Source organism: Chelon labrosus (genome assembly GCF_963514085.1).
Source record: "Chelon labrosus genome assembly, chromosome: 10".
NCBI lineage: Eukaryota > Metazoa > Chordata > Actinopteri > Mugiliformes > Mugilidae > Chelon > Chelon labrosus.
In genome coordinates, this window is record NC_140360.1 from 8,540,526 (window position 1) to 8,561,302 (window position 20,777).

At 39.8% G+C, this 20,777-nt stretch overlaps 1 protein-coding gene across 1 annotated transcript; it reads left to right on the plus strand.

The window, feature by feature from the left end:
* Positions 1–5,799: 5,799 nt before the first annotated feature.
* wrap73 (WD repeat containing, antisense to TP73) lies at positions 5,800–19,650 on the plus strand. Its single transcript, XM_084554056.1, has 13 exons — positions 5,800–5,910; positions 6,481–6,573; positions 6,735–6,887; positions 7,856–7,972; positions 14,868–14,940; positions 15,877–15,980; positions 16,520–16,606; positions 16,926–17,060; positions 17,737–17,814; positions 17,889–17,991; positions 18,070–18,195; positions 18,342–18,533; positions 19,194–19,650. Exons 2-13 carry the CDS (start codon positions 6,505–6,507, stop codon positions 19,304–19,306), a joined length of 1,350 nt encoding a protein of 449 aa, XP_084410182.1. The 5' UTR covers positions 5,800–5,910; positions 6,481–6,504; the 3' UTR covers positions 19,307–19,650.
* Positions 19,651–20,777: the final 1,127 nt, after the last annotated feature.

Below are 20,777 nucleotides of genomic sequence, written 5' to 3' on the forward strand. Positions count from 1 at the left end.
TTCAGCAGGTGCCTACACCTGTTAACATATGTGCATGCTTGTTAATGCACGGGTACGGGCCCAGATGGCTCTGCAGCGGAGCAGCAAGGGGTCTAGGCTTGGGATTTAATGAGTCCTCCCCCAACACACACACACAAACACACCACTTCACAGTCCCCACAGGCCGCTCAGCAGGGATATAGAGCGAGGGAAAGAGCTGCAGAGGAGAGGGAAACTACGAGAGGGAATCTCCTCTACAACTGGAGGGAAAAAGTAAGATGCAAAAAAAGACCGAAAAGATGCCTGAGTGTGTGTGTGAGTGTTGTGTGTGTTCACAGATAATCTAGCAGATCTCATCACAAGCAATCATACGGCACAAATGACAATGGAACTATATCCAGGGGACCCCCCAAAAATGAGGAAAAGGCTTGGAATAAATGTTTAAATATTATTAATGCTGTCAATATGCAAATTAATTGTTTGTGCTGTCAGATTATTTGAACTGACAAACAGAATTTCTCACTGGATTAATAATCTATCTATCTATCTATCTATCTATCTATCTATCTATCTATCTATCTATCTATCCATCTATCTATCTATCTGTCTATCCGTCTATCTGTCTATCTATCCAATCAACTCCAAAAATGACAAGCGTGTCCCAGGTTCCTCATCCTTTCCCTTGTTGTCTGCACTTCTTGCAGCACTTTTGTGCATTTGCTGTTTTCTCATTTTGCTTCTGTTCTTTACTATTTGCGTGTGTGTTTTCTCGCGGTGAAGAAACACTCCTCCAGGTTTCCGAAACGTGTTGCAGCTTCTCAGAAGAAAACCAAACAAAAAAAACTTGACCACAGCTTGAAACGCGAGCTTGTGTCCTTACCATCACATTGTCGTTCATGTCTCTCATGTGGTAGACGTCCATGGAGACCTCCGCAGTGTTGCAGTGGTTCCCCGGGGTGCTGGTGGAAGGCCCCGGGTGTTCACCTGGCTGGCTGCCCGGGGGGAGCTCGAAATAGGTGCTGTCTGGCTCCCTGTGAACACACAGTAACATGGATGCAAGTTGATCAGAGAGGGGTGAGTGTGTCTTTGTGTCACGTAGCACAGAGCCAGATGACAGATATCTGAATAGTTTAAAATAAAAGCAAATAGACGTTATAGTGAAAACCTTTAAATTAAGGATGCTTTATTTCAGAATAAACTGATATTTACAAAATGAAAGAACCCCCCCCAATATGACCACCAGAACAAAACACCTTGCTAAAGAATTGCTTAGTTCCTTATGCATGAACCATCAAATGAAAAGTCTTGCATCCGCACACAAGAAAATCTAGTATATTATACATATTTTATATTTTTATTATATTTTAATCCCAAATTTTATCCAGTATAAAAAAAAGACTTTTACTTCTGTGCCAAGCAGACTACTGGTATTAAAATTAAGCTGACTTTATTCTAAGTTGCTCATGATAACAACACTCACAGGGAGCTCCACAGGTGCTCGAAGGTGCCTCCTTCAGTGGACTGGGACATCTTAGAGGATGGGTAGTCTGGTGAAGGACAGATCACTCTGCAGCGCAAACACAAAGCAGATTTCTAAATCTTTGTCATTTAAAACGAGAGACGAGAACTGATCAGATAATTAAATACAGGCCAACGCTCGACATGCTTTAAAAAAATGAAATAAAATCCAAACAACTACTACATAAGATAACAGATAAGCCTTTATTGCAACTGTATAAGGATAAGATAATGTTTTATTGAACCCGGAGGATAAATGTAGTTGTTAGAGAGAGCAAAAGTTAGATAAGAAAAAATAATTATCCAAGAATAACTATATTATGGGTGCAAACATATTTACAGTCGCTGTACGAGGCTTAAGTAACTAACTAACTACTGTATGGTTAAATAAGGTGGTTAAAAAAAAGTGGCGGAGGCTGAATATGCATAAGGACATATCAGGAATAATGACAAACTCCAATAGGAGAATTGCTTTTAAAAACAAATATTGGAGAGAGATGTGCAGTATTTGAGTATGAATATACTGCACTTGAGAAAAGCTCACAATAATTGCACGGAATGAAATGTTAAAATGATAAATAAATACCATTCCTCAGATATAAACAGATATATTGTCCAGAGGATTTCAGTACAACTAGATTAAGAGTGCTACATCTGAAATGACAGCCAAATATTCAGTCAATAAGAACAAAAAAAGACAGACCACATGTATAAGAAGTCAATAAATAATATTAAACGTCAATAAATAATGCAAATTGTGAATAATGTAGGTTAAGGAGATAATAAGTAAGTGAAATATTGCACTAAGGCTGCAGAGAAAGATTTTGATCTGTCGTGATAGCCTTCGAGCCAGAGGGAAGCAGAAAGAACAGGTAATGTCCTGGATTAATTAGTCCATACATAGTCACTTTATCTGCTCCCCCTAAAAAATAGGATAAGAAGTTCCAAACACACACAAACACACACATTCAGCCAGGTGTGATCACACTAATGTAGTCCCAGCGAGGTGGCGCAGTATCAGGGGGCCTGCGTGCCCGGGCCTGCCCGACTCATCACCGTCTCACTCCGAGGGGAAGCTTCTCCTCCTCCTCCTCCTCCTCCTCCTCCTCATATTCTGAACACATCGTCCGCCTCTGTAAAAAGCACCTGCACTACAATTCTAAGATGGGTTCAGACATTACGGAGTTGCCGCAGCAAATAGCGAGCATCACTGCAGATAAACCCGAGTAGATGCGGACTATTTAACCTCTGCAGAACTGTCACAGCTTCATCCAGCTGCAGTAAACTCGGTGTCTTGTTTTGGCACAGCAGACCATGATGCTGGGGGATGAAGACACGGTCTTCAAATTTTAGAAAATGTGCTCTCCAAGGCCACATCCGCGCATATTTGTAGGCCTTAAGTGTAAAACATTCCGAGCCGTCAAATAAATCCGCGTTTGTAACAACTGGACTGCAGACCTACCGCATAAGTGGACAAAGGGATGACTTGAGTTTCCATTTTTATCTCCACTTTGATAATGCTGAGGATCGCATCCAATGCACAATTCTCTCGGGCATATTTGTTCCTACTCAAGTTTGTTGTATAAACAGTTGCGCACCACAGAAGCGTCTCATCTCCTTAGTAACCCCTCTGCAGGACTGCGCAAGAAAAAAAAAAAAACTGTGGCAAAGGTGCATGCTGAAAGATGCATGCTGCACCAAATGAACAGATGCAAGCCCTTTAATGGTTACAGTGTGGCTGCAGATTGATGGATTTCAAAATCTAACATCGAACTTGCGCAAAGTGAGTCAGGTTAAGTTCAATCTGTACTGTAACCTTATCTCGACATGACACGGGTTTCACTTTGGTCTGAATCGATTGAAGATATGCAGCTCAGTAAACATCTCAAGCGATGTTACTGCTACTCAACAGAAGCTGTTTTCTCTTATTTAAATCGATCATTTGGTCGTAGATAAGCATTTAATCTTGCTTAATAAACTTTTGTTTCAAGTCACATGATCCATTTTACTTGACATCAACGCAGTGGCCTGCAGCACTCACAGGCGCATTTGGAGCTGCTGAGCGCGCATCAGGTGTGTGGCTGCAGGTTCGCGCTGCTCCTGAGGTGCCTGCCGCCGCAGAAAGCAGCTCCCACTCCCGACTAGTCCCTCAGCGCCGCCTCGTCAGATCCCAGATCAGCTTTGTGTGTTTGCACAGGGGACCTGACAAAGTGTCACTGCAGGGCGAGCAGCAGAAAATATGGTGCTGGAAGAGCTCTCCTCCGCACTTTGTGCAGCTTAATTGGGATTCCACCTGGAGACAGACCTCTTTATCACTTAGCCCGCACCACAGGGAAGAAGCTCACACTTTTTATTTAATAGAAACGGAACTTTTGGGTTCATTTCTCATATTTTGGGTGTTAGATGTTCAGGTATTGTTAGACACAACGGTAAAAGCCGTATAACTGTGTTCTCAAATCAAATCAAACAATCAAGACGCGCTGAATAGTGACTTCAAATTGGAACAAAAATGTGATGTGATGTGATCTTTGATAAGCGTTTGGGGGAAAATATTGATTGAAACCAGAGCTCTGGCTTAAACATGTTTATTTCTAGACTATTTAAATATAAAAGCATTAACAATGACTATCCCTAAGAAGAACGGCCTCTGCTGGTTCATCGTCACACCTTCCATTCACATTTACCATCGTGCGTCTGTGATATTCACCTGTCTCTATTTGGTGTCTCCACTCCCCGGTTACAGCACCATGACAACACACATACATGCACACTGGCTTCCCAGGGGCCACTTTATGCAATAAATACACGGTCCCAGCTGAGGAGAAATTAATTTTAAAATTGTTTATAGATTCTATCCTCCTCATAGGCCCGAGTGAAATGGTTCATTTGAGAAATCAGAGAGTGGTCGACGCCGGTTGATCCGGGTCTCGCTCGATATTTCTTCTTAAATTCTCCACAGAGAAATGTATTAAAATAATACCAATATGTACTAAAAAATAAGTGGCTAAGTATATTTTTTATATACACGACTGAGCCATTTATAAATGTTAATGAAAAAATGAAAACAAGAATGAAACTGAGCTATATTAAAATAATAAGAAAATAATAATAATGACCAAATAAACTGGACTAAATAAGATAAATAGATACTACAGTGCATATGTCTGCAAGGATTATTTATAGGGCCTATATTTAAATGTATTGTTTTATTATTATTATTATAAGGCCTGCATTAACTATACACTCAAAAATATAAAATAAAACAGATAACAAATCATTTCTAGGTAATAATAATAAAGATAACCACAGAGATTTCAAAAGACTGACATTTTTTTTTTTATATTTAAAACGTAACCTAACCTTTGTTTTTTTTTGCTAGTAGTCTTGCTTTATAATATTGTTTACTATAGCCTATATTTTACAAAATAAATACTGACAAAACAGGCCTGGGGATGACTGAAAAATCATACTACATCAGTTAATAACCAAATAATTTATCTCATTAAACATAGACGTACCTGAAGGTTACTCTTATTCCAATCCAAACACCCAGGAATTATGTTGCGCCGAGCACCTGTCTGTTTGTTATCGAACATGCCAAGAGAGTGACCCTCCATACAAAAACAAAACAGTAGAAACCAGAAAAAAAATAATAAATCGACCGACTTTAGGTATGATAACAGTTGCCGGAGGTGATTGACTTTTCGGAGAAGCAAAATTGACCGCGAGGAAACAAGGGGAAATCTGCATTTGCATGCAGTTCAGAGAAGTGTGAGCCTTGCTGAGGGAGACCGACAGAGGAGGAGGTGAAGCGTTTTTTGCGCTGGGAGAAGCAGGGAGGCGGTAGCGCGGTTTGGCCGCACACAAGCGGGAAACCGTCTCCAGAAAAAAAAAAAAAAAAAAAAAAAAAAATGTTGGGGGATGTAAAAACTTAAATTGTTGCGTATTTAAACTTCAAGTCGGATTTGTTTGAGTAGGCTACAAATTCCATTTAACGATTAAGAATTAAATAAACATACAATGGGAATTGGAATTTCACTTTGAAACATACATATAAACATATATATCACGAATATAAACTAAACTTAAAGATTATTTCTCTATAATAAAGAAATACATCGTTGCCTATTGGTCTGTATTGATTTTGTACGCGCGTATACATTGACACGCAGGGAAAAACAAGCGAAACAAAGTAATGAACTACATTTCCCAGAAGGCTAAAAAACGCCGTAGGCAGACGCTGATTGGACAGCACCGTTATGTCGTCATCCGTTCATACAAACACACTAGCAACAGTTATCAACAGAGTGTGTCCTGCAGGCAGTCATGTAGAAGGGGGGAAAAAACTTTTGTATTAATTGCATGTGGGACTTTTCACTCTTCTAAATTTAATCGACAGTACTGACTGAAGAAGTAAGTGTTTCCTCTGATAGTAAGGATTTTAGCTAACGTTACCTGCTTGTAGCGTCCTATGCTAGCGGTGAGCGAGCTCACTAACAACTAGTTTGACAGCTAACTCAACCGTTAGCATGTAACGCTTACTTCGTTTATCTCTTTCGGTTAAATGTATTGTTGAAAAAGAGGAGATTATGGCAATGGGCAATTGATACAAGTGGTTTTTAAGTTGTTTATTGCGTCGCTTTATTTTGCTCCTGTTGCTTCTTGTAATAGCGAGTCAGTTAGCTAGGCTAAGTTAGCCACCTGTAGCTCATTCTTCCTGTTATAAGGTTGTGTTCTGAAACGGACTAAATACGTTTTTAAGTTGTAACGACTCCTTCTTTTATGAAAGAATACATCTTTATGTGTATGCAGTAAGTCTATCATGTAAAGGGTATTTATTTGTTGGACTTCTGGTGCCATCACGTGTTAGTACTTGGATACTACATCTGTTGAGATCCGTAAGCTTTGGGCCCTAACTGCACATTACATGCAGTTAAATAGCTATCATAATACATTTTTGAATTTGGACGTTTTCTTGCACAGGAACAGCAGTCAAGATAAGTTAAAATGAATTTCTCCGAGGTCTTCAAGCAATCCAATCAACTTTGCAAAGTTTCCCCAGATGGAAAGTACTTGGTGAGTATGTGAGTTGCATGATTCTTGATTTAATCTTTAAGGTTTAGTGTAACACATCAGAATTAATGCTTTTTTTTTTAAATTCCCACTGTTAAATTACTACTTTCATGTGAAGTAGGTCTTTTAATTCCTGGTGATTTTTCTCTGGCGGCACTCCTCAGGCCACCTGCGTGCAGTACAGGCTGGTGGTGCGAGATGTGAGCACCTTGCAGATCCTGCAGCTCTACACCTGCCTGGATCAAATATCCCACATGGACTGGTCGTCTGACTCTCTCTTTATCCTCTGTGCTATGTACAAGAGAGGGCTAGTACAGGTGAGTTACGAGAAGGGGGACGACCTGTAGTGTGCATGAATGTGAACAAGCTGCTAGTTTTGTACTTTTAGTAGTTATATCATTAATTATTAATTACTTTTGAACTGATTCTTGCCTTCCTTCATGGAGTATCAGCATATATTAACTACTTAGTGAAGTGCAGGATAACACTGAATAACCTTTATAATGCCAATCATTCAACAACCTGCCCTAAATTTAGAAATGAATCAGTCATTGATTAATTAAATGCAAATTTCTCTGTAAAAACAAATGTTCTTTATCTTGTAGTGTTTTGTATTTTAGGAAATTAAATAAAATTTTACTTAAATATTGTGCTTTAGATATGTCCTGATTAAAGAGACAATCGCGTTTGTTTCTTATTTCACACCTGTGTGAAACAAGTGTTAGTTGGTGTTATTCCTTCAATACTTTAAACAGTATTTTACAACTTAATAGATATTTAAATACCTAAATATGAATGTGTTCACAAGCGTTTTCATTTTGTCCTTACCAATGAATCACACAGGGTACATCAATGTGGGTACTAACGAAATAGCTTTATGTATGTATTGTGAAACTGCCGAAACCCAGGGGCTGCTATTTGAAATTAAATTCACTATTCACCACAAAAGAAGTATATAAGAAGAAGAACAGCCTTTTCAGCATTAACAACAAAAATGACCTACTTTTGGATTTGTTTTCATGCTTTTATTATTCAAAGTAACAAACAGAAATGACCATAAATAATGTTAGTACTGTACTGTATTTGTCAAGTCAGTTTCATGGGCATCATAGCACAAGTAGCTTACCTTTGAAGTGGTATCCAGCGCCAGTCTTTCATGGTTTCTGATGGTTAAGCGTTGCTCTTCAAAATCAAGTCGAGGAAGATAAAAGGTGTGTGCGCCAAGATGTCATCAGTAACGGTGAATTCTATCAATCTCTTGTCTTCTCTCTGTCTCTTTCTTCAGGTGTGGTCTCTTGAACAACCGGACTGGCACTGTAAGATTGACGAGGGCTCAATAGGACTAGTCTCCTCGCGCTGGAGTCCAGACGGACGTCACATTCTCAACACCACTGAGTTCCATGTAAGTGTGAAGTCGGTCCGTGCATGTGTGCGTGCATTCATGCACATGGAAGTGTGTTTATACATATGCTTGTCTGGTTTCAACTGTTGCTGGCTCGCAGGGAAGGGGGGACCTGAAAATAGCCAGACACCAGAGCCTTTCTTGACCGCCCCTACACCATCCCACCTGCTGCATGTATTCAGCCTGATTTCATAGCTCCCCTCCTGTTAGCGTCCTGTCATACATGGGTCTCAAGTGCCTCTGGAGCATGGTCGCAATGTGTATGTGCCCTTCTGATCTAGGTCTGGTATTTTCTTTGGCAGCAAGTCCTTTTAATAATGTTCAGTTAGTCATAAAAAAAAATATAACAATAGTAAAGTTAACTGCAGTGAAGGAAAATATGGTACACCCGAACCAGAACCAGAGCAGTGATGTAACAAAGTTTTATATGAAGCTCCTGGAATGGTGCTGTTAATGGACCTCGTGATTTTTGAGGCTGTTGCAGGTATATTAATCAGTAGTATTTACTGTTACTGTATATCAGACAGTAAAAAAAAATCCGATAACCTGAACATTTAACATAAATTGTTATTTAAAATAAACCAAGGTATACTCTTTCCTAAGTGGTTGTACTTTTTACAGCTTGTAAAACCTTCGGGGTAAATTTACGTGATCGGGATACTGTTTCTGAATTTATTCTCACTTAGCTTGACGTAACATCTGTCTGTAATAAACTATTCCTCATAAACTATACATATATCTATGTGTGTTAGAATAGGCCTGGACTGCAATAGTGAGTTCTTCTGAGTTGTGACTTTAAGAAATATACAGTACACACAGAAAGCAGTGAATAAACTTTGATCAAAGCTTCGGATGCATCAGATACAACGGTGGATCAAATCTGGCATTACTGTAATTATGTTGAGTTTTTTTCCAGCTTAATTTTAGAAAAATAGAATTATAATTCAGTAATTAATTATAATAAATTAGTGGAAATAGTGGACACCACACTATTGTTCCTTATACATAAGAATGGTGCATGCAGCAGATAGATGTCATGACATTAATTTAAATAATGTTTGTGCAATTCCTAGGAGAGTTGGGAGATGTTGTAGTTTAACGCAAGTCTGCAAAGCTAAACCCAGACCAGTACAAGATGTCTTTGGATGTGTTCTGTGCCTCACAATTCCTGTTTCATATTCACTACATGCTAAGCATGTGTTGTAATGGGTTAGGAGATATTGTATAGCAGCTATCCTCAAGCCATGTGGAGTATGACAGAGGCACCGTGGTGGGTTCAGTCCGTCATGTTGAACCTGATTCCAGGAATCACTTGACAGGTGCTGTGGTCAAACTCACGACTGTGTCTGGTCTGGAGAAGGGTGCAGGGAGTGCAAGCGTCTGTAGCATGACCGCTTTGTGTCTGTCTGCGTCTTTAAAAAAATAAAAAAAATAAAAAAAAACTTGGCAAAGAATGCAGTTTGTTTCCCTGAGGAGATGAGGCATTTGTATAGAGCAGTGCTGCTTAGGTCTGAGTGCAGACTGCCTTGGAATCTTATGTTCGAGCACATGCAGGGGAAATTCCCAGTGATCAGTATTAATATATACACTCACCAGACAGTTCATCAGGTACACGAGTGACAACACACCCATTATTATGTAACTTAACGTGTCTGGCATGAAATCTTACTTTCATGAAGGGTATGGTATTCAGAATTTATCATCTATCTGTTTAATTGCATGTTTGCTTATTTTTTTTTGATGTACGTCATAGCGAAATGGAGGTTTGAGACTTGGTCCGACAAAGCAAGCTGTTTGATGACTTTGGTCATGAATAATACATAAAAAGTGCATTTTATTGACATTTATTTATGTAGTAATGAGCAGATTTATTTATATGCAGAGTTTGTGTGTCTTCTCTTTGAAGCAACATTTATTTTCAGTTATTTTCAATTTAATCACAATAGAAAGACTTTTGAGAACAGTAGTGCTTTACTGTTGCAGTCTCTGAAAAATTATATACAGGCTCTAGACTGCGTGCACAAGTGTCTTTTTTTTTCTTAGCAATGTGAACAGCACAGACCACATGGATACTGATCTTTTCGATTCAGAGTGAAGCCACTTCTAAAAGTGTAAATGCTGATGTTAGTGGGCTCCGTTTGCTGTTTGGGACATCTTGTACTTTTTCATGCACGGTTCAATTCATGAATGTCATCAGTTCACACTTAAATTTGATATTGGATGCATTTAAAAATTGATGAATAACAAAACAAAATCTGGATCTGAGCAATAAAATCTAAATAGAGTGCACAATAATGACACTCTACTTCATTTAATAGGTCTAACATTGAAGTTGCACTGAAAATGGATTGAATAAACACACAAAGAACTGACTTCTGTTCATGTAAATCACTTCTAATCAGTCTTTCTTGTAAACAGCACTGAGAATTCACTGGACCTACCAGGCAATAGTTTGCAAGTCTTGATATCATATCTTAATATACAGCACAGGACATTACTTTTCATTCATACGTAGCCCAGGGAATGGCTTGTATTGTCTAGCAAACAGTTTTGCATTCCTTCTGAACATTTGCTATGTTGGTTCACTCCAGTTATAAAACACTAGTACTTCAGGGAAGACTCTCCAGTAGAAAGGAGACGATACATTTATTGCTCATTACTCATTTTAAAAGGCTGATATCAGACAGTGTTTAGCTACGCCTTGTGACCACAGCAGCAGCTGCTCTGTCTGGCTTGTAACAGGCGAAACTGTGGATGGATATGGTTATTGTTTGGATGCTGTGGTCACTCAGTAATGTCATTGTCTCGGTCAGACTTGTGCATTAAAAAAACACTGCAATTACTCCCTTCTCTCATCACTGGCTAAATATAAGCAGGAGGTTCGAGTAGTGTTTTCTGAGCATCCTTCCGTAGAGGTTGCAAAACCAATTTAACAAAAGGAAAAGTAGGCACTTGTTATAACATTGCCAAGGAGCCCACTGAACTTACCTTCACCCCAACCCAAGATTTCATTAAGGCAGTGCCAGTCGGGTGTTCGTGTCAGGCTTGAATTTCAGCCTCACTCATAAACAGCCTGCTATATTAACTTGTTTAAGGACAGCTGCTTGTGGTGTGGATCATGCCTCTGTGTATGTGTTTGTCTGTAAATCTGCTTAGTTGGCTGGCTGTGTATGTGTCTAGCTGTCTTTGTTTTTTTTTTGTCCTTCTTAAACCCAACCAGAAACATCCAACTCACTCAGCATCTTTAAGTGTCTTTAATTTGTAGGAATACAATTATTTTAATATCTCTCAGCTGACTCTGTGGAAGTAGGAAAGTGACAGTGAGTGTATTGGTCTCTGGTGCTAACCTTTTATGTGCAGTCAGTGGTGCTAACAGAGCTTTAATGGGCAACCCTAGACTGAAAAGTAATGCGCACCGCTATTCCAGTCGGCTAGGAATTCTGTGATATGTGAAATGCGGTTCTTTAAACGCTTCCAGGTATGTCAGTTTTTAGCTACTTTGTTTTTGCAGAAGTTACAAGACAACTGTCACAGATTTAATGGACAGTCACGTTGCTGAAACCTAGCCTGTGTATTACGAGACTTCATGCAAGTCGTCTCCTATCTGAATTCCAATCATTTATCTTAGGACCTCACAAAATGCCACTCACACATCCACATTAATCCTCCTTTACCAACAGAGGGGGGGATGAACCGGGGGAGGGTGGAAAAACTCCAGCCAAGGCCATTGCTGAGCTTGACTTCTCTAATGGTTTTTACATTGTTGGGATCAGATTAGCAGTAGCATTCTTGGCTGGTGCAGCCGGAGCCCGCTAAAGTGTAGCATTGTTGGCGACAATGCTACTGGGCTGAACTGTAAATGTAGGCAGCTGATTGAGTGCAACATGGGACAATAGCGCAACCATACCATATGTGGGATGTGAGAGGCTCCAGTTCCTTGGTAGAATCATGAGGCTGTAACAGGAGAAATAGGCTATATTGGTGTAGAGATAGCTTTCTATGTGGAATGCCCAACGTCTAATCCTCTGCTGACAGACAGGCCTACATGGCATCAAAAGCACTTTCCCATTCTCTTGCACTCGCTTCGGCATGCAGAAAGAATTGCTGATGGATAGGTTTTATTCCAGGTTGCTGTCAGTATATAGTCTACATCTGATCACAGTTATCGTATCATGTTGCCCACAAGCGGTCCTATTGGGAATGTTCCCTAATTCTGTGGTTTTCTTGTTGTGGTTACTTGCTAATAGATACTACTGTAAATTGATGTTGTGGTAAAAACATGCCTCAATTGCTTTGATTTGCAGCATCTTAAGAAGATTGGCTTGTCATAACATGGAGAGTGAGGTCTCAAAGGCTTTTTACAACCACCATATTGTGAAGTTTAATTTGGAGATTCCCACTCATTTGTTTTGTATGAAGGGACTATAGGTTACTTACCCTGTAATGGACATGACCAAAACCAAAAATGGATATACTGATCATCATTTACAGCTATGCTAACCCAGCACCAAACCATGATGGATAAACAGCAGCTGTTGTAGTACAGTTTTGCCTTTTCACACCACCCTCAAGTCATTCCCTAGCTGCTGCTCACCTTTGGTGAGGATACTTCATCTAAAGGGTAGCTTTACCAACTAAGGATCTAGTTGCGAGGCACCCCACATGGAAAAGCATTTCCCACCTATTTTCCTCATGCTACTCTTCCTCCAGCCAGTTTAAAGTTACACTGCCTTCGGGTCGTGATCTCCCCGCATCCCCTATGTGGTGGGTTCAAGGCATCTAAGCAGTGTAAGTGTGTTTGTGTTTGAGCAGTGTTGATATTGGTTACCATGGAGCCATGGCTGAGGGGATGTCCAAGAAGCGTGCACTGAGGTGTTATTACAGGACCTGCACAGCTGGATGTCTTGACCAAACAGGAGGATAGACACTTCAGCCCAGTTAGGTGACAGACTTCGCCCAGTTCAAATGTCTGTCTGGACGCTATGATGAAAGCCTCATCGCTTCAGTGGCTTTAGCCCGGCACATTCTCAAATGCAAAGCAAAAATACAGCATTATCGGTGCGCTCGAACTTTACTGCCAGAAATATTGTTTGAAGATTAATATATTGCTGTTGTTTTCTCCATTCAGAATATCTGGCTATGATGGTGCTCAGAATTCCTCTAAATTTTACTTAAAAGACTTTGGAAGTGAAAAGAAATAATGGTGCAATGCCATTTTACACCAAAACCATGGTTTCAAACAACCACATTTTTTGTTCAACCTGTAATTTGTTTCTTTAACAGTCCAAGTTGACCAGTGCAGTATTGTTCAAAAAATACATTTTGCTTTAAGGCTTAATGAGACACATTCTTACTTAATACAAAAATGTTCTTTATTTTCTTTATTAAAACTATGTCATCAGTAACTACGACTGTGTTTTCAACATACAGTGCTAGCAAGATGGATGAACACTTGAAGCAGCTCTGAAACATGATGTTTTTCAGCTTATACTTATGTGAGCAACTTTATTTGGACTAAGTCAGACGTCATCTTTGAAAACATCAACCTGCTGCACATGGTCTTCTATATAGTGTGAAAAGCTTTACTGATATGAAACCTCCCTTCACGCTTAAGTCTTACTTTAAAAGTGTGAAAACTAACCATGCTTGCAGTTTGAAGTCCTTCTAGCAATTTTCACATTGTCCAAAAACACTAGTTCATTTTAATTGAAATAATTTGCTTTTTTCTCCTAAGCCCTAGCAATCACATGGCAGGGCTGCACCCATATTATACTGTATTATTACAGTCATTACAGATATATTATTAGCCATATTATAGTTTTATATAGGCTGTTTAATGCAGCTCTCTACTGGTGAACTATAAACTACAAAACTATTGAACGTGAATATTAATATAACGTAATATAATGTAATATACTATAATATAATATAATATAAACCACATTCTAAGAAGGTCATCCATTGAATTTGAATCATTTTTGATAAGTTACTCAGTGGAACTGGAGCACCGACTCACACTGTGAATACATTAACACCCTTGCGGTTGTATAGCAGTACAACACTATCTAACACTGTCCCAAAGACTGTCTGGAGCTCCTTTATCTTGAAGAGTTACATACAACATATCAAGCTGTTCCTTAGGTCAACATATGCTGCAGTGCTGGCAGAGTGCCTTTGTTGGCACGACTCTCGCTGAAGTGACACTGGAGGGTATTTAAGTATCAACACATGTGCTGTCTTTGTCATTCCACCTTGTGGTCAGATAGTTATTCTTTGGCGCTGCTTCTCATTTGTGTGAATACATACAGCATGCTGGCTGCACAACTTGCTGTTAATTTGTCACACTTGTAGCAGACGCGTCTAACATTACACCTCGGCTAATAAACGGACCGGTTCCATTTTCCTGCCATGTGTTGAGATGTTGTTTTGTTTTTTGTTTTTTTTTTTCATATGTGCTCACATCTCAATTTAATCAGTATAACCTCTTTCAGTGCCTGTCAGTGACTGCAACGCTTCGGCTTTCATTCCCTGTGGAAGTACACTTATAGACAACACTCCACACTTGGCCATACCGTGCCGTCATTCTAACGACGGATGGATTTTTTTGTCACTGTCTCGTATGCCTCACAGAGATTTACCTCTTCAGAAACATAAGGCGGTCTGTCCACAGTCATTAAAGTGCACAGGGTGCTTGCTAGCGTGCTCTGTACTCTTGATCTTCATAGCTGATAGACACATCTTTAGGTGTAGAGGGGTGCTTAGAGACCGCTGTTATAGGTTTCTGTCAACATCCAGAACCATATCTGTCATGGTTTTCTTATAGATCACCATTTCATTATTTTGCATGGCTATAATTCATTGTTTCATTCCCTTCTGTGCTCTGTTGTCTTAACAGCTGAGAGTCACCGTCTGGTCGCTGTGCACCAAAGCCGTTTCTTACATTAAGTATCCCAAAGCATGTCAGAAGGGTAAGTAGGAGAATAACACTATGAGCGTATATGTAGATCATACCAGAGTACCTGAGGACACGGCCAGCAGAGTGCCTTGGCGTGCCTCATGAATCACATGCCGTTCTTTACCTTGTGGCACAGCCCGGGATAGGTGGCCAAACTATGGTCCTCTCTGCTGACAGCTGTGCCCCTCTTCAGTAAATGGGGCATGCTCCTCATAACAGACCTGTCAGCAACTAGTGGAAAAATGATTGTCTGTGACTCTCCCCATTTTCCACATGCAATTCTATGCCCCTCGGCGACCTGCGCATCTACAGAGCTGTCATATAAATAATATGGCCATGATAGTTGCATACCACAGACTTGATGGTGCCAAAGAATCGAATAATTACACTGAATGGAATGCATAGCAAGCCCCGAGGTTATATATACAGTTATGAACAGGCAATTGCCTGTTCTACCAGCCAATACATAAGGATGTTTTGAAGATGAATATTTTTCATTGTGTTTGGATTAAATAGCTTGATTGTTGATTACATTAGAAACTTAATAAATTATTATGTGCACCTTATTTCTGTAACTTTTAAAGAATGATCTAGTTGTGCTCCGAAAAGCATTTTTGCAGCTGATGGATTGCTTGTTTTTCTACTTGAGTTTCTCAGGAACACTGACAGCCGATAGTTGATACTCACGCGCAACACACAAAAGCAGAAGAAATATAGTCCTGGCTACCTGTGGAATAAAATAAATATTGTGTCCAGAACACCAAATTTGAAAATAAATTAAAATATCACCTGTAATTTGTTCAAATTATAACTTTTTCTTCTTAAACCACTTTAAGAAGGAATCTGCCAGCTGCCCTGCTTTCTGGATTATTTTTTTTTTTATATAGTCTGCCTTAACTGTTAGTTTCCTATAATACTGTAACTCTCTCCCGTCATCTTTCACCCACAGGTATAGATTTCAGCAGAGACGGATGCTACATGGCTTTGGCTGAACGCCGTGACTGCAAAGACTACGTTAGCATATTTGTGTGTGACGACTGGCATCTACTCAGGGTAAGTGCCGCATGTCGTCTAATTTATGTTTTGGTACTTACGCCATTTAGATTTAGAAACCTTCATTTAGATAAACACCGATAGACCAAATGATAATGGCCACCATCCTTTTACACTATTCTCTGCCCTCTGTTGGGTGGATTGCACAGGGAAACTGCTGTATAGTATCTGGCACCCTTTAAGTCCTGAAAGTTGCAAGGTGGCACTTTTACAGATTCAGTTTGTCATCTGGGAAAGTTTTAGGTCAGGACAAGCAGTATAACATGATGTCTCACCATTTTTGTCTAGGTAGGTGGCAGACAGCAGCTGGATTCTCAGAGCCAAGAGCGTGGAATAGATTATATGGTTTACAGAGCGGAGAGAGTTATAAAATTTACTTTAAAAGAATTCACAGCATGGCATATGCCTCATCTATAGTACTACTACATCTCCAGATATTACTTATAGACACATTAAGAGAAAAGAATGTGTTTTTTCTGTTAACGTAAAGTCTTAATTATTTTATTTTCAAATGTAATGTCACTTTTGTTTTTTAACAGCATTTTGAGACTGAGACACAAGACCTGGCTGGATTGGAGTGGTCTCCCAATGGCTGTGTGCTGGCAGTGTGGGACAGCTGTCTGGAGGTTAGTACGTCGCCTTAAATATGTAGGATACGGCAGTAGAATGAGATGCATCATAGATCACCACGCAAGGCACACACATAGAGACTGAAACACCTGGCTAAGAATAATCAGTTCACTATGGGACCACAGCCACATGTCATTATTAAAGCAGACTTTAAAGCCTGTTGATATCTTGGACGTGTGTGAGAAGACGGTGCTTTATAGATGTCCTGAAGGTAAATTCACAAGTTATAAATGTACATGAGAAAGTGACAAATACTGCATAACATGCTTTATACTGTAAATAGCACTGATTTATGTGTGTTTATCCTCTCCGCAGTACAAGGTGTTGCTGTATTCTTTGGACGGTCGCTTGCTCTCAACTTACAGTGCCTATGAATGGTCACTGGGCATCAAGTCTGTGTCCTGGAGTCCTAGCAGTCAGTTCCTGGCCATTGGCAGCTTTGATGAGAAAGTATGGACAGTCTCTCTCTCTCAAAAAAAAAAGAAGATTTTTGCTTGTCAAACTCCTTAGCTTTAGATTATTTTCCATTTTTAAATTTAAAGTTTTCAGTACAACATATTAGCTTAGCATAGCCAGATACAAATCAGAAGATGAGTCTGATTTGGATTTCATTATGGGGCATGTTTAAACCAATGCAAAGGGGAAAAAAACTTGGATAGTCCTAACAAATTCAGCTCCACGGCGCTCAGATGAGGTGCATGACTATGTCACTGTTACTTCTCTGTCCATCACCACATAAAGCCCTCCCCAAATGATTCGATTGGCCCGGCACATTTTTCATGTCTTTTTTGTCAGCATAGTGAGTTCCCAACTGAGCAACCCCAGACCCACTTTCCATTTAAAAAAAATAAAATAAAATTGCAGGCTAGGGAAGTCAGGCTGGTTTTTATATCAACGTGTTTTATCCAATCCCCTCTAGAGCCTCACACAATTTGTTTCACATACGTAGTAACGCCTCCCAATGCCTGTAAACAGACTGATGTGTCAAATTATTCCCCTTTAAGAAATCGTTTTTTTCATTTCTGCAGATCCAAAGTATTAGAAAATTTGATTTGTGTCCTGAATAGAATTAGTTTTTGTTTAACGGGTGCATCATTACAAAGTGACTTTCATACCTTCCTGTCAGGTTCGCATCCTCAATCACATCACATGGAAGAAAATCACGCAGTTTGAGCACCCTGCAACCATCGACAACACTAAAGCTGTGAGTGTTATTCAGCCTTCACAACATTGTAGTTATGCCGTTTATTGTTTATTCACTCTGTGTTGTCTTTCCAGACTGTGTATAAGGAAGTGGAGAGAAGGCCAACGGTCGGCAGTGACGAACTGTCGCTGCACAACGTCACAATTGGCAGCTCCCTCTTCAACACCCAGAGCAAATGTACGTCAGCTTTCTTTGACTGAATTTTGACTGGTTACCTTCAGTTTTGTCTAATTACAAACTTGTTGCCTCGTCCAGATGAGATCTGCCCACTGCCCGTTCAAATTCCTGTGGTTAAACCAGACCCAGACCGAGCCAACCCCAAGATTGGCGTCTCTGTTTTGGCATTCAGCTCAGACAGTCGTTATCTAGCCACCAAAAATGGTGAGACTCTTATCGTTTGTCTTAATGGTATTGTTTATCTATAGCAACACCTATAGCAGCACCTATTTTTGCTCCAGTTCTAGTATTTCATGTCTTAACAGGATGAGAGAAGCTTAGATCGTGTATGAGCTCTTCTCTCTCCATAGACAACATGGCCACTGCTGTGTGGGTGTGGGACATGCAGAAGATGAGCCTGGAGGCTGTGCTGGAGCAGACATCAGGTGTACGCTGCTTTCAGTGGGACCCCAGGCACCCCCGGTTGGCACTGTGCACAGGCAACACCAAACTCTATCTCTGGTCCCCAGGAGGATGTGTTTCTGTTCAAGTCCCCACTGAAGGTAACGTGTTTGAGACTGTAAAGTAGCCGGAGTACACATATCATTTTTATGTAAGCAGCACAAGGTAGCTCTTGCGTCGCTGGCAGCAAGACATCAGTATTTCGGATTTAAAGATTATTAAGACATTAAACACTAAAATTATGTAATATGATATTAGATTGATCCCAATGAAGTGCTTACTGTTTATTTTTTCTTAATTTCTTCTTTGAGTTTGACTGCTACGAAGGAAGATATACTATACATCAGTAGGCACTAAAATAGAGCAAGCATGCATTCAAAAATAAGTGTAGTAAAAGAAAACACAAAATTAAACCAATGAACAGCGTTGGATTGAACAAAACAATGCAAATTTTCCTGGGTACACCTGCACCGTTTTCCACTGTAGTTGATTTTATCTCTTCATTGATTGATGCATCTGCTCCATGCGTCCTTGTCATATTTATCACTGAAGATATTTCCGTACATTTGGAGTCGAAGTTTGGTGCAGATCAGATGCCTGCTGGTGGTTGTGCTTGAGAGATATGAATTTAACTGTAGTAGTCAAGTGTAGTAACAAGTACTGTTTGTTTGTAAATTGCAAATAACAAGAACTTTTTGTAGGGTTACAATACACACAGTGTGTACATGCGCTGCCTTAACAGTCCCCCTCTTTTTCTCCAGGTGGTTTCCAGGTCCAGTCCCTAAACTGGCACTGCAGTGGAGAGTCTCTGATCCTGCTCGGAAAGGATCAGCTGTGTTTGTGCTACATGGACACGGAGCAGGAAGACAAGTAGCACACACAGAAACACATTCCTCGACAACAGCTGGATTATTGTACAATCTTGTTTAGCTAGACACACTCGTGCTAAGGTGATGGACCAATGTAAACACTCCGTTAAGGTTGCTTAGCAGGCGTTTAATGTGCTCAGTGCAGGTAACTGGGACGTGCTTTTCCTTGTCAAACTAAACATGACGTTCTTCCTGTGGGACTCATTTTTTTTTTATAAATATAAGTTCTCAGTAATACAACCTGAAGCACTAGTTGCAAACACTGTGAGAATGTAAAGGTTTACAAAACTTTAGAGATGTCAATGTACTTTTAGTGTCACTATTTTGTATGAAACTATAATTATTTTGAATAAATATTTGTCATAAATAACGCTCCTTGAGATGAGTTACTACAATATTTCGGTTCATCCAAAAGCATTTGTGTGTCAGACTGTTGTGGTGCTGAAAACAGTCTTCACAAAAACTTGTGTTTGTGGCGTTTAATGAGCAAAGACGTGAGACAGTTTTTTTTTTTCTTCAAAGTGTAATTTTAAAGCGGTTCTTCATGACACAAGTTGCATTACCTTCAACCTGCATGTGCTGCATCATTACTCATAGAAATAATAGCTGTTACCCGCTATGACCAAACTGAAACGTAGTAGGAATCCAAACAATAAATCAACAGGCCGTACTAAATATATTAGGACTGTGTTAGCTGGCCTCAAGGCATCGTCTGTCTGTGTGCTAGCCCATTTATATCAGCTTCAATCACTTAGCTGCGGTCCTTGACATTATAGATGTCACCCAAACGCACGTCTGTATCAACAACCAGAGCTGCAGCCCCGAACAAAACATGTAGGCATTCGTTATTTTCCACTGCGGCTGCTCTGCTGCAAATATCAGGAAGCCTTCACACGTCCCTAAAGTTCAACTCCCTAAATAAAACACTCCAGAACTGGCAATGAGATATTCATTTTCTAGAAGCATTTATGAGTAAACTGCATTAAAATCACTAAATAAATAAAACAACCAAATATGTACAAATTCACTCAGGATATACTTTAAAAAAAAAAAAAAACATCTGTCATGCAAACTCGGCGTGCAGGGAACATGCTCAAGACAGACCAGAAAAAGTCATTTTGGGACGCAATTTGTCAGCATTGTTGAGCGTGGACATATTGTCTGTAACCTTTGGTTGGACGATAAAGAAATGACCTAAATCTCTTTCGTTGTTGTAAACATACAGTATGTGGTTAATGAAAAGCTTCGTCTGCATGTATTTCATTTCGTGTCATGTTGTCTGCCGTTTAATGCAGATGAGTGCAAATGTACGCCTAAAACGAACGCAAGTTGCAGGCAATTAAGGCAATTTACAAACAAACATGAAGACATGGTTTACAGGTTCACATTGCATAAAACATCTGTGACATATAAGAGCGCGTCTGCAATAGTAGCTAATGCAGCTCTGCAAGCGGTACAGCCCATAGACAGGATAAA